The sequence below is a fragment of the Falco biarmicus genome, chromosome 7 (assembly GCF_023638135.1).
Source record: "Falco biarmicus isolate bFalBia1 chromosome 7, bFalBia1.pri, whole genome shotgun sequence".
Lineage (NCBI taxonomy): Eukaryota > Metazoa > Chordata > Aves > Falconiformes > Falconidae > Falco > Falco biarmicus.
Genome location: NC_079294.1, coordinates 20,087,748 through 20,102,192, shown reverse-complemented (window position 1 = coordinate 20,102,192; position 14,445 = coordinate 20,087,748). Strand labels below are relative to the sequence as shown.

The 14,445-nt window shown below is 36.9% G+C and overlaps 1 protein-coding gene across 1 annotated transcript in view; it reads right to left on the bottom strand.

Annotated features, from left to right (window-relative positions):
* Positions 1–14,445, bottom strand: part of PALS1 (protein associated with LIN7 1, MAGUK p55 family member) — a 57,856-nt gene that overhangs the window by 4,576 nt on the left and 38,835 nt on the right. The window contains exons 4-12 of the mRNA XM_056347549.1: positions 9,699–9,776; positions 8,904–9,050; positions 8,123–8,284; positions 4,957–5,034; positions 3,881–4,064; positions 2,710–2,781; positions 2,168–2,239; positions 1,208–1,375; positions 258–460 (exon numbers count right to left, since the gene is read on the bottom strand). Of these exons, the coding sequence (XP_056203524.1) occupies positions 258–460; positions 1,208–1,375; positions 2,168–2,239; positions 2,710–2,781; positions 3,881–4,064; positions 4,957–5,034; positions 8,123–8,284; positions 8,904–9,050; positions 9,699–9,776 (1,164 nt within the window). The remainder of the gene's footprint in view (positions 1–257; positions 461–1,207; positions 1,376–2,167; positions 2,240–2,709; positions 2,782–3,880; positions 4,065–4,956; positions 5,035–8,122; positions 8,285–8,903; positions 9,051–9,698; positions 9,777–14,445) is intronic.

Sequence of the window (14,445 nt, the reverse complement as noted above, 5' to 3'; positions counted from 1 at the left end):
AGCTTCAAGTATCTAGAAGCCAAAACCCGTACTACCTTTGGCACAGATATAAACGATGTATATATTTTCAAACAAGGAACAAGAAGGCTGTATTCGTAACACTCTAGAGTCAAGTGAACACTACCAAAAGACAACTTGGAACAGACATGAAAGTGGACCTTGAAAACAGATTCATTTTATATAAACCAAACACAGCTCTCTAGATTTTCATAGCAGGTTCTACAACTAACACACAACAGGCGACAGCTTTGCCATACCTGGGTATGAAGATTTAAAAGACATATCTTGCCAGAGTTGATTACTTGCCGCACAGAGTCTATGCTAGTACCATAAAGGTTCTTTTCAAACTCTCCATATTCAATGAACTTCCCTGCAGCTATGTCACTCTCAAATGCCTGTCGGGAAATGAAATGGTAATCCCTGCCAGCTACTTCAGTCTCTCGCCTGCTCCGAGTAGTATCTACAAACGTAGAGAGTAACAAAAACGAAATCAAGACAGTGATACACCTGTAGAAATCAAGAGAAATAAGTATTCTCTCAGGAGACATCTGGTTAACCAAGCAAAAAAAGGCTTATCAAATATCCAAGAAATACAAGTATTTTATTTTCTACAATAAATATCCCTACTCAGATTAAGTTGCCAGAGGCTGAACCTACATTTAGAGTTCCTGTTTACATTATCTAGAAGAAAAATACAGTCATCTAAGAAAGGAAGAGTTTCACCTGTGCAGCTGCATTCTGAATGTGAAAACAGCTATTAGTTGTTTGTAACAAATTATATTGCTACACTATTTGTAAACCTAATCTAGAGTACATTAGATATTTAAAATACACAATTCACTGAAATGTAAATGGTTTGGGAAGGCACTAAACCCACCCAAGTTCTCATTTATGCAGGACACATAGGTTAAAAATTCTATGCCCAATGTACCAGTTACCGTTCTAAACTTCTGTAACTCACTCCAATTTTATTCATACTGGAGTATATGCCTGTCTTATAATGCCTCTATTACACTGTGTTGGGACACTGGATTTGCATTAACTTACCAAAACTCCTTTTTGCCACAGAAGATGTAACATTACTTGTCCAACAGTTGATTATAATCTGCTCAAAACCCCCAAACTCTTAATTACCATCTTCAACACAAGAGGATTTGTCTGCAGACAACGTTTAGAATAAGCAAGCCTATCTGCCTGTCAAACTTACGGGGAACTGCAGAGGCAAAGCGATCCACTTCGTTATTCATAAGTCTCTGTCGCAATTCATTTTGGCCGCAGTTCTGTGGGCCGATCAGAACAATAGGCCGTTTCCTGTTTGCTGGTTGATGATACAGTGACATTTCCTCATAAGTCAAAATCTCCTCATTGTCATAATCTTGAGAGAGAAACAGTAAAATAGTCACAATGTACTTTACTGCTAGTTGCATGTATTGCCTGTCATGCAGCATCAAGTTTCAGGCAGTTCCTGACTCTCTGCACAGTATGTAACTGCAAGGCACCAAAGCAACAGAACCCCAAAGATCATCACTTGCCCAATAAGATGAGGTTCCCCCCAACTTCTTGAGAAAGAAAATGTGTTTCCACTTACTACTGCTATTAGTAGCAGCGTAAACTCAGGAAACAATTTTCTTGCCAAGGAACAAGTTTCTAGTACAAGAATAACACCCTCTACCCAACAACAACAAGAATCAACATCCCAATCCCAAAGTACTTTTGTAAGAATATAATATAAATAGCCTACAAACTCTCTCTGGAGAAAGTTTCCATTTACTAAACTTAATTATGCAGAGTGAGATGATAGTAAAAAACGTAATAAATTGGTTCATCATTGAAAAACTGAGAGTGCTTCCACGCCTAAAAAATTATCTGTTTTGTTGTGGTTTTTTTGTTTTTTGGGGGTTTTTTTGTTTGGTTTTTTTTTTTTTTTTTTTTTTACCACTATCATCTAGTCTTTATTAAAGACACTAAATGACCTTACAAATCCTGCCACCTTTTTTAGATCTTTCACTAAACGCTGTTACAAACCACACTACTGCTCCCACACAGAACATCACAAGGCAGTATTTCTAACATCGTATCCTGAAGTTCAACATTCTTTTCACCAAGCTATTTGTAGAATCTTTTACAGCTGCTTGTAAGTGCACAGTGTGCCAAAGATGTTGCTTACCATCATTTTTATTTGCATTGTATAAAACCTTTTTCCGTTTCTTTTTGTTTTTCTTCGCACACCAGAGCTTTCCTAACCAAAATAAAAATCAACACAATCAAATACCCATACAGTAAAAAGCTTCCTGTCTCAGTATTTGGATTTTTAAAGTAGAGAATTTATTCTGCAATTTTGAAAACATGTCATATTCTTCAGTTCATTAAAACAGTTTGGTGTATTAAGCAAATGTTGCAAGCCAAGGACTTAAACTGAGTCATGGCAGATCAGATTCTTTAAGAAGAAAGGGGCTTTCCAAATTCGCCTACATCATCCTAATTACATTGCACATGGTTATGAAAAAATCATGTGATTTATACAATGAAGTGCTAAATTCACATCTGTATTTACATGAAGAATTTCAAAGAGTCATCCCACTTGTATTACAAAAAAAGGAAGAATTTACTACAACTCCACAATCACAAGGTTCCAGATATCAAAAATGAGCACCTTTATAAAAGTTAGATTTCCCCCCCCTCCCCCCCCTTGGAAAGAATATATCCAACCTGATTTTTCTGGCTCCTTGTCTTCTTCTATGGTTTGCTTCATTGCTTCTCTTTGCTGTTGAAAACTTTTTCCTTAATGTATTTTAAAAAAAAAGTACAAAAGCAGTTAACATTTAGAAACTATTTCCATACTTTTTTTGTAATTACTTACTCATTTTACTTTTTCCTAAGCTTTTACATCTCTGAAGGTTCTAGTAGAATACAACATAGAAGAAATTTTAAAAGATAAATGAATTTTTAGAAAGAGAAAATAGAATTGCTTGGAAGCTTCTTTATTGCTTAAAAAATACATTCATTGAGAAAGACTTGCAGAGCATTTGTACTATTCTGGACAGTTTTGCCCAGAAAATTCTAACTACTGGAAAGACTACATTTCCCCACTACGATGACATGGTTTTCTAATTATTTTTGTATGTTAAATGCATTCTATTTATTCTAAATATTTTGAACTTCAGCTTGAAAAAGACTAGCCTATATTTAAATCAGTATTCCTCTCAACTTACTCAAATATCATAAAGTAACAGCATGATAATCTACAGAATTTGAAAAGTCTTTTTTTCACTGTGTTTAACAGATCAGCAGATCTTTAATGGACTAGAGTGCAGTACACATTTCAATGCAAAAATTATATACTGACTTCAATGTCTGAAAACCCCATTACTCAAAGGACCCCAGCAGTTAGAAAGGAAGCATGACTGTTACAACTGAGCTCATTGCTAGGTGAAAACATGGAGAAAAGTCACCACGGAAAAGATACGTTTTTCAAATTGGCTACTTGATATAGTAAGAAACCTAAGGGCTGCTCCCACCACCAGAGAACAGGCAGACGGAGGTCCCACATTTCTGCTGTAACCAGCAGAGGGAACTTGAATCCACGGAGTCCCCAGGGTGGAGGAGTAACACAAGGGGTGAGTAGCTCTTTAAAAGTGAACCGCAGTGTAAGCGGTAGCTTTACTCTGCATTTAATATCTATACATGGTGATGCCTCTAAAGGGTCAACCTTTTCAGTAAAGCAAATTACATAACCAATAGTAGGGTCTGTTGCAAAAGGTCCAAGGTCAGATTTAAGGCAATGGATATTTAAGGGTACACAAGTCTTTGAAAACCAGGATATTGTTCCTGTAGCTATGGGAAGAGCTGGCTATCAAGCTTTTTCTAGAGCTTTATTTACCAGGTATGAGGCCTGCCAGTGGCTGATTATCTTCGTCTCCATCTCTGTAAGCCTGCCACCAGTTTGGATCTTCTTGGCTGATCACATGAAGTATATCTCCTTTTTGAAAAGATAAGCCTAACTCTCGGCAGGGTACATAAGGGTCATCTGAGGGATCATAGTCAAAATGTGCTTTCACATGTATCTGTGGGAGATCAAATGCAAAAACAGAAGAAAAATGACCTGTGACTTCTGAAGAATGACACCCCATCTTCCTGTGATTGCAATGGAGCTCCAATATATAAAAACTCCAAGATTTTATAAAATAGAAACTTCATCTGGGGCATACAGGAGATACTGGAAATGGAATCTTTACCTAGGTTAGCAATGGACAAAACACAGTTGTGCTAGGTTCGAGGTGAAGGCCTGAATTTAAGTTGTTAATTCTAAAGTCTATGCAATTTCCTCACCATTTTAGGAGGCAAAAATCCCTGAACTACCAATTTAAGTTCTTTGCATTCAAAAAGTATCAGAGATATTCAGAATTGTTTAAAAGCCCAAATAAATACATAGATTGACAGCCATTTGCTAGGCTTTAGGTGAAGTTTCACTAGTAAAATGTTTTACTTTGTCACCAACCATTAATGCTTTTGTTCAGCTGTGATAAATCAGTGCATTCTTTCTTCATACTGTTATAGCTGTCTCAATAAAAGTATGTTAGTTAAAAAGGTAATGAACAAATTTTCCAGTATGCAATCTTTTCCTTCCAAAGCACAGTAGCAAGTTCCATCAATTCGCCTTTTTTTTTAATAGAGAAATTGGGAATTTCGAAATAGAAATTCATAAGCACAGGCTTTTATAATTTCTTATTACTTTAGAAACAGAGTTAAACATCATACTAAGAGTTTTAGCTTATCACCATCAATCATTTTCAACAGTTATTACAGGTGTTAATCTGGTAACAATTAAACCAATTTAAACTATTAGGTTTTGGTTTTGTTCCACAATGTAACAGACCTAGAGAAGAACTTCCTACACAATACTGGTAAAACAAGTTATGTATCACCAAGCTCAAGAACTTATGTAGGGCTACTTACAACTGTCTCCTTTGCAGGAGGTGGCTTGCTCTGCTGACTGGGAATCAATACAAAGGTCAGAGTACCATGCATGTCAGCCTGCGACAAAAAATAGACCCTTCATATACAGTATCAAAATATGGCTTAAAGTTAAGAATTTTAATAAACAACATTTCAGAAAATACTTCAACAATTCCCATAAAAGGCAGCAGTTCTTAACAGCACACCATCTACCCCTGACGTGGTTTTAAAAAGATACAGTACAGATACAGTGATTCTGTGATAGGCTAGAAAGCCAAATGTTGATACCAGATTTTAAACACCTAGCATTCTTGATTATACATAAACTATTTATATTTGAAATGAAGCAGCTGCAATTCTGTCAAGCAGTGACTTAGGAGAAATGGAAAATAATATTCTGTTTAAAAATACCAACAAGTGGATCTATGCTAGGAAGAAAAAAATACAAAAAGCACTTTTTCTAAAATTGCTTTAAAGCGGAACAGTATTTTCAAATCTAAACACTTCTACCATGTTTTTATGCTATTAACATCATTAATGTATACAAAACACTGTTTAAAAATTTAACACACACTCCAATTCTGCATCTGTAAAGTACTTAGTATCAATATTGCAATCACACCTACTAAGAAAGTAGAACATAATAAATATACTGGCTTTAAAAGTATTCTTACTTGTTTGCATACTTTTGTATGCAGAGTGTGTTTGCACACAAAGAATATCTAGATAAAATGCAAGTACCAACCCATGACAAGGTCTACATGTGCCTTACTTCCTATACATCATTCCATGAACTATAACACAACAGTTTATATTGTATAAAACCAAAGAAAATGCATGTATCTCAAAAAATTCAGACTTAAGGCTCAAATAAACATAACTGAACATAACATGATTAGGCTGCAGGAAAGGAAAATCCATGATTTTCCGTCAGCATGCATAGTCCATGAGGAATGCATAGAATTTCACAGTGATCCTGTGAATAGTCTTGTCTAAAGTCATGTGCAGTTTACTATCATTTGAGCAGCAAGTGGTGAGGCAAAATTAAGAAGGAAAGTAATTTCCTTCTCCTGTGCTCGTTTTAAATATTTTTTGGAGACTGAAGCATTTTAAAAACTCACTTCCACGTTACAAAGTACAAGACACAACGTATAAGAATTAAAAATATGATTATAAATGAATGATTTTTTTAAAAAATACAAGTTGGGTTTGGTTAGTTTTGTGTTGCTTTTTTTTAATAAATTATTTTCAGCAAATAAATGCTCTTATGTTAATGTATCATGGTTTTAAATCTTTTATTTTGTACCTCTAGGTTGCAGGAGCTGCTCAAGAGCAGAACAAGCTCTCTGCAGAGAACTGCCAAAACACTTTTTTCAGAAGCACAGGAATTAGTTAAATATGGCTTTAAAACAAATATAGACAGCAAAGGAGACAATTACAGAACATGAAGAATCTGACATCTCTGATCCAAAAAACACAAGGAGATTGAAGGCTTTTCAAATAACTCTGAGAATCTTTAAATGGCTTTAAAAAAATATGAAAACCAAACCCCCACACATTTCTGCCTCTACTTCCCTCCACTTGACCTCATTCCATGCTGAAAAAATTTTAACAGCGCATTTCAGGAAAAAATCTAACTACAGGTGGAAATTGTCCATTAAAAACTACAGTCCTACTGTAGCATGAGACAACTTCATTATGGATATTGCTGCCTATTCTTCCTACAATAATGCAACCTACATCGGAACCCAGGTCTTTGTCCTGATTCTGATTTGTCTAAAGAGCATATATCCACGAAGTAATTCAGAGATTTACTAATATTTTTTCTCCAAAAGACCCTATTAAATAAATGCTAGTGGCTATTTTCCAATGTTTTGCATCGAAGTTATAAATTAACTTCTTGAAAACCCTGTGATTTTAATCTGTTTTCACTTTGACAAAATGGTCTTGCTTGCTGCAATCTGACCAATGATTCATAGTCAGGTTCCAGGTGTCCCATCTTGGATACTGATCAAAAATAGGTGCCAGGGAAAAGCAGGATAACAGAGCAATATCGGTCAACAGAAAATAATAGTAATCCCCAGCTTTTGACATTATACCTCACTGGGCCTTTGAGAGAGGGTAACTCTGCATTTACTAGCTCTTGATGGATTTCTTGCCTGTTGTTTTGACTAGCTGCTTTTGAAATTATGTGTAATTCTGTCATCAATGGTAAAGTTGTAGTAAACACAAAGACATCTATGCTGGTAAACTGCTAGACAAAAGGGTTTTTATCAGGAGGGAAAGAGTAAGAAGTCTAGTCGTGTAAAGGTCCCATGTGATACAATTTGTGGAGGGTTAAGCCTAGCCAGCAACTATGCACAGACCACCACCTCACTCATTCCACTTCCCCAGCAGGACAGGGGAGAGAATCAGAAGACCAAAAGCAAGAAAAACTCATGGGCTGAGTAAAGACAGTGTAGTAAGAGAAAGGGAAAAACACACCCCACAAACGCAAGTGATGCAAAAGCAATCACTCACCACCCAGATTTTATTGCTCAGCATGATGTTAAATGGCATGATATACCACTGTGATCAATCCAGGTCAGCTGCTCCTGCTGTGTCCCCTCCCAAGCTCTTGCTCACTCCCATCCTACTTGCAGGTGGCAGACAGAGTGAGAAAGAAAAGGCCTTGACACTGTGCAAGCACTGTTCAGCAACAGCTAAAACACTGATGCGTTATCAACACTGTTTCAGTCTAAAACCAGACTAAACCACAGCATCATATAAGCTGCTATGAAAAAAAACTACGTCCATCCCATGCAGGCACCACCACAATCACAATCACGCAGCTACACGTTACTAATTGCGGACTCAAAGATGAAAAATCATGGCTTTCCAGACCTAAAGGTTTTTCTTATAACTCATTAAAAGAAAGTCTCAAGATGCTAGCGTGACTCTTCACATACGTAGGCTTCATTTTTGAAGATAACTGCCATTATACTTTTTAATACGATAGTATGTGTCAGAAGAAAAACCACCTTGAAATGACCCTCTACATAAACACTAACTATCAGAATACTTTTAAGCTACTGCTAAATGAGTACAAATGACAAGCAGAACCAACAGGCTTCAGTCTTATGAAATCGGTATTTTCTGCAGGGAAAACAAGAAATGTCCAACTCACCAACAAGTCAAAAACTTCATTAACATCTTTTCCACGAATCTCAATGCCATTAATCTCCAGAACTTCATCTCCTTCATGTAACAGCCCACTCTTCTCTGCAGCACCTCCTTTCACTATTCGGCTAATGATAACAGAATCCATTTCATTGCGAACAGTAGCACCCTGTGTAGCAGCAACACATTCTGAATTTATTATATATATGAAACTCAGAGCCATCTGTCGTACTTATTTCAAGCCAGTGGGAGACTATACTGAAGAGGAATGCAAGTAACAGCTTAAATGCATACACTCAATGCTTCAGTTTAAAAAATACCGCTTAGTTTCTTCAAGCTGCACTAAAGATCGAAGAATTGAATGGCTCCACATTATAAGGTTCATTATTATTTAAAAAAAACATACTCCTAAGGAAACACTTATTTGAAAGATGCAAAATAGAAGATGACAGTTGCTAAAAAAAAGAAAACCAAAACAAATGGTTGGCACAAGGCTATAAGCTCCCCTGTAGCAAAGGCTGGGACAGTGACTTCTGTCAAGAAGTCCTGTCCAAACCTAAGCTGACAGAAGTTGTACAGTTTTTAAGTGGTAGTACAGCTACTGATAAATATTTTTATATACATGTAAAAGTTTACTGTCTATGACTAATTCTCATTTTGAGGGGAGGGAAAGTGTTTACAAGTTAAACATCACCTCCACGTTCAAATTCCAAAACTTCCATAGCGATCTGCAAAGGAGAGGAAAGCTTACCTCCTTTACATATAAGTGAGGGAGTATCAGTACTTACCAATGGAATATCCCGAGCTTTCTCAATGCGAACTATTTTAACTGTCTCCCCTCCGTACACACCAACATTCTCATAAATTTTTTCATCTGTCACAGGCTCTGGTTGCATTTCTTGTTCTGCAACCTTATCATGAGCCAGTAAAAGTGCCTAGTGTTAAACAAAACCAACTCAGTTACAGAAAATTTCACACTTTATTATGTATACAAATTAGAGTTCAATGAAATTCGGCAAATTGAACAGTCTTTGCAGGTCACCAAATACTGCAAACAGACTCAGGAAATTAAAAAAAAAAAAATTATCACAGCTATGTAGCACCTACTGCTCTCTAAACCCTCCCTTTCAGATTGGAAAAGAATAAAAAAGTAATTTTGAACACACAACTGTGACTGTACTTACAGCTTCTCCTTCCTTGAAAAAACCTCCAAATCCAAAAAACAATCAATCAAGCATTGGTTTACTATGTACCTGACTGACTACTCAAAAACCCCCATAGACAAGCAAAGCAGCTCATGTGTTGCCCCTGCCTCTACTAACCTAGTGCTACATTGTTTATGTGCAAATTAGCCTGTAATACATGTAGAATGTAGCAAGGGCTGAATACAATAATGCACTACACTTGATCAGAAGTTTCCATTAGTTGCTGGAAACGGGAAACTCCACATCAAGAGATCTGCATAGAGTTGAAGAATAAAATCTGTCCTTGCCCAGTCAGCCCAAGACATTTGCAAAAATTAAGTGATATTGAAAACAGCATCAATAATCACATCCATTGGATTAGAAGTTTGACTGTTTTACCTGCATATGAGGGGCATTCAGCAAAGTGTTAAGCTCCTGCCCATCCTTATGGTGACTGGGTTTCAAAACGCTCTGTACCTAAAAAGAAATCAAGTAATAAAACTTTTACTCTACCTGGTGATTTATCAATCCTCCCTCCCCTACTCAAGCACAAACCCCTAGCTGCCATTATGCATTTTACTGAAAGTGAAGTACATCCACATAGCTGTTACAGTAGCTGATTGAACTGTACCTGGTACACATTACGAAAACATGCAATGAGACCACAGGATGATTCTAGCACATCTTGCCTCAGCAATTATCTACCAAATCTAAATGGGTATCCAGTGCATCACAGATTTGTCAATACCAGAGACTGGCAATGAGATCAGCTACCACAAAGATGCACACACACACACAAAAAAAATTCTGGAAAAGAGCATGATAGTGAAATCAGTCACAATGAAGTCTTATTATGTGAATATGCTGGGTCTTTTAAAATGGACCAACCTCTCATTAACATGACTAGTCTCCCTTTTCCTTAAAAGCAGATGGTTTATTTTTACCCAAACTATTTCCACTAACAGCAAGACCAAAGATTCCAAGACAGGTTTTGCAATGCATCCTGGAGCCCCAGCCTCAGCAAAATTACAAAAGGTCACAGAAAACCAGGTTTCTTTGGCTGGTTCCAAAATAATCCAGATTAACACAAGGACAGCTGTTGCTCAAACAGCTTTAGTTGCCAAAAAAGGTTTGCCTTCTCATACAGTTACCAAACATGCCTTGCCATCATCTCTTGCAAATACCAGCATGCTTACAGAGAAAGCCAAGAGCAGGTAAGTCCCCCCTTACGTGAGGGTGAATTGAAGAAGCTATTTTCCATAGCCATTATTCTCTGGCCTAATCAGAAATCCAAAAGCACAAATGAATCCAGAGACATCAAGAGTAGATTATACATATCAGAGCAGCAGCTTTCAGTGCGATAGAGAACATTTTTTTCAAGAGCTTTTTATGCTTAAGGATAAGGTAATATGACATCAGAGAATCAAGAAACCACAAGTTCCAAAGGGAAAAAGATCAAGCTGCTTGTGTGATCAACAATATCTAAAGGTCTGAAGACCCTCTATCCTAGGAGCAATTATCTACAGAAATGTAAACAACTGTCTTGGATGCTACTAAATGACAGCACTGAAAAAAGTAAAGATAATTCTTAATTCTAGGAGAAGCCACTCTGTTCCCATGGAGCAAGGTCGTTACGTTGCCTCCCAAACACTGTCACACTGAACAAATTCCTGTGCTTAGCAATAAGCCTGGGACAACCTCCAAAAGCCTTCCTTCTGACATCCCTAGAACATGCCTCATGGTGAACAAACCTAGTATAGTTTAGAATAGACAAAAAATGAAGCCAGTTCTAAATAATTTTAATTTATTTCATTAAAACCATAAAGAACAGAAAAAATTCAGCTCCATAGAAGGCTGACTTCAGTCATACCTCTGAATTAGCCAGAAAGCTGTTATCCCCAGCTAAGCCTGAATTTTGGGATGCCATACAGCAGAGCACTACAAAGGATGTATTTCACTAAAAAAGTTTCCTGTGTCGAAAGAAGACATTTTTCTATACAAAAGACTTCCTCACAGAGGTTTATTTAAGGTCTCTAACTTTCAAGGGACTTCCAATTCCTTTCTTGAAGAAGCTACAAGGAACTTCAAAGTGTTATTTATCCAATTTTTATGACCCTTTTACAGGAAAACCTACTTAGAAAGCAACTTAGAAGCCCTGCAAGCAAGGCAACCTTTTGAATGCAAGGTCAGATGTTGGGGATTTGACAGGGGAAATGAAAGCAACCAGGCCCAAGCAGTCATTCTGTCAGTTCTGAAATCTGAATGTAGGCTGTTGTTCTGGAAGCGACACACTACAGCCAGCACAGGCAATCCACACTGAATATGTGTCAATAATAAAGCTATCAATTTAGTTTCTTTGTACGCACCGCAATTGGAGGCATGTACTGTGGAGGCACACACTGGAGTAATATTAAACATTCAGAATTTAACTGCACTTGCAAAATCCTGTTGTAGTTTACTTTCAGGTGAGCAGGACCTCAGAGGGAATATACATACATGTTCTAGTGCACTTACACCTGAAGCTACAAGCTTCCAGTGCATCCTCTCAAAAGTACTGACCTAGTTTAATTGCCTGCACTTCCTGAAGTGAACAGTATCAAGTCTGAAACCTTTAGTAACACAGCCTATATAAATTGAGCCTATTAAGTGTATTTAATAGCAAGAACATCTTTAAAGGTATTTGGTATGTGCTGCTACGGGCCAAAAATTACAAACTGTCTTGAATGCTACGTCAAATGTTCTTACAAGGTCAAGATTCAGACTATGTTCCCATAATCATTCCCACAATCTTGGTCAAGTTTAAATGGATTTGAAATCAATTTAATTACACTTGATGTTTACTGTCTATTTTTATTTAAGACTTGGATACAATACATTACATGAAGATTAGACCTCTAAAATAAATTCCCTAAGCTCAAGTGCTTCATTCCACCTTTTACATTCAATTAGTTTCTTTTAAAACAAGTTAAAATCTTGACTTGTTGCTGTCTGGTTATCAGAATCTGTGGAAAAGTTAACTGCACAAGTGTACTACTAATTCAAAGAATTTCCTAAAGAGGACTAGAAAATAAAAATGTACCATTCCACTTGTATTGTTAATGGTTAAAAGATTCAAAAATCAAAAGTTTTCACAACACATTGTTCATACACATGATGTTTCATAAAAGTAAATCATCAAAGAGTAAATGAAAACAGAATTTTTAAATTAGGTTCAGCATAGCAAATAACTCCCACCAAACACAATTCCAAAAGTGTGATTTAATTAATTTAATATTATTTTTTATTTTAAAGGGTGCATGTTTCGCATTGCAAGATGTAATTGTATTGCAAAGTGTCTTCCTGTTAGAGCTACAGAAGCATGAGCTCTAGAACAAGTTCTCTTCCACACCATAAAACCTCAAACAAAACACATCGGTAGCTCTGAACTAGGGCATGCACTCCAGAACAGTTGCAGTGTTACAGAGTCACGGATGACCTGTGCACTAAAATATGCACACTAACATTACCTGCCATTTAAAATTTATGTTATGCATGTATCTGCTATTTTTCTTTCTTGTAATGTCTTGTGGCTTTTATCACCAAGATGTTATCAGTATCTTAAATCAAGGGTTTTGCAAGTGTCTTTTCAAAAACACCCTGAAGTAGGTAAACTGCTTTCTGAGGGAGCTTCCCATGCCTACGCTTAGGAATGGAAAAAGCAAAAGACAACCAAATATGACAGTACAAGAAAAGACCTGGCCATGCAAACCAGATACTTTGTCAGTGTTAAAAAAAACCCCAAAAGCAAAACCAAACACCAAAACCAACTAACCAGCTTCTCCTAAAACAGAAATAATGTCCTCCCATAATGCTACCATAACAAATACAGAAACCTTTCCAAAAGGAATAAAGGATCTGAAAAATGAGCACGAGATCTTCTATCCAGGCAAGACTAGGAAGTACAGAAAGATGTGAATGGAGGCCTCAAGGGTGTTCCTCTTGGGACGCACCTGTCACAGAAATATTTGTCCTCAATTTCCAGGTCAATCATTTCAGGATGCTATTTAACATATTGCAAAACACAAGTCACTTAAATACACCAGAAGCTGAATCACTGAGAAACTAGACTACCTCTGAAAATGGAACAGACATATGCAGTATATTGACTTTTCAGGAATTCCAAGGCTGGACAAGACAGGGATGGGACATGAAGAATCAAAATAAGTGCAGTGATATGTTTGCCTTCTATATAATAGTCTCCTGGGGTGATTACAAAATACTAAGGGTTTAAAAATGTTACATTAAAGAAATATTTTCTTTATGCTTAGCCTTCTTCATGGATTGCTAAGAAACAAAACTAGTTTCGCATGACCTTCTGATTTTAGGATTTACCCAATCACCTGAAAAGAGAGGAACGTGTTGGGAAGGTGACGAGGAATATGGAAGTCTGAAAACAGACCTAGAGTTTTGCTAAGCATATTTTCTTCTTGGAAACTTCTATTAAGCAGCAAATAAAAGGACATCATATCCATGAAGGGGAAACCCCAGCTTTTTTTAAGAGGTGAATCTGTAACATCCTGTATTATACATCAAGTTTCAAATACTCTGGCTTGTAGCTGAATGCAATCCCGAACTAGGAGGCCTGTGTAAAGTGGGTGTTTGGTGAAGTTCTTTACAAACAGGAGTTAATTGGAAAGATTCCTTCAGGCTCACAGACAAAGAAGCCTAGTGAGGATCCTGTAGCAGCCTACAGGCTGATGAGGGAAGCTCATATGTAAAACGCTTCCACCTGGTTTTGGCACAGTCTTACTGACAAACCTAAACAGGAAAATCCTGAGCTGCAGGTTAAGCAGCACACTGCACCTTTAGATAATATTTAAATTATGTCCCTCAAGAATCAGTAATTTCTTCTGCAAAAGAACTTCGAACTTGCTAAAATGCTGTTTTCCTTGATTTACAAGGCTGAAGTCTAGGAAAAGGAAGGAGAGTGGGAAGAGCTGTTGAAAGAAATTGCTTCAGGCAAAAAGAAAACCAGATTTTTAAAAAAATCAGCTTGCTGCTGTACTGAAATTGGAGTTACATGCCTTTGAGCAACTGCAGAATAGCTATATACTGGCTCAGGTACTCCAACCTGTGTACCTACGTCAGTTTTGAATAGGTACGTTTG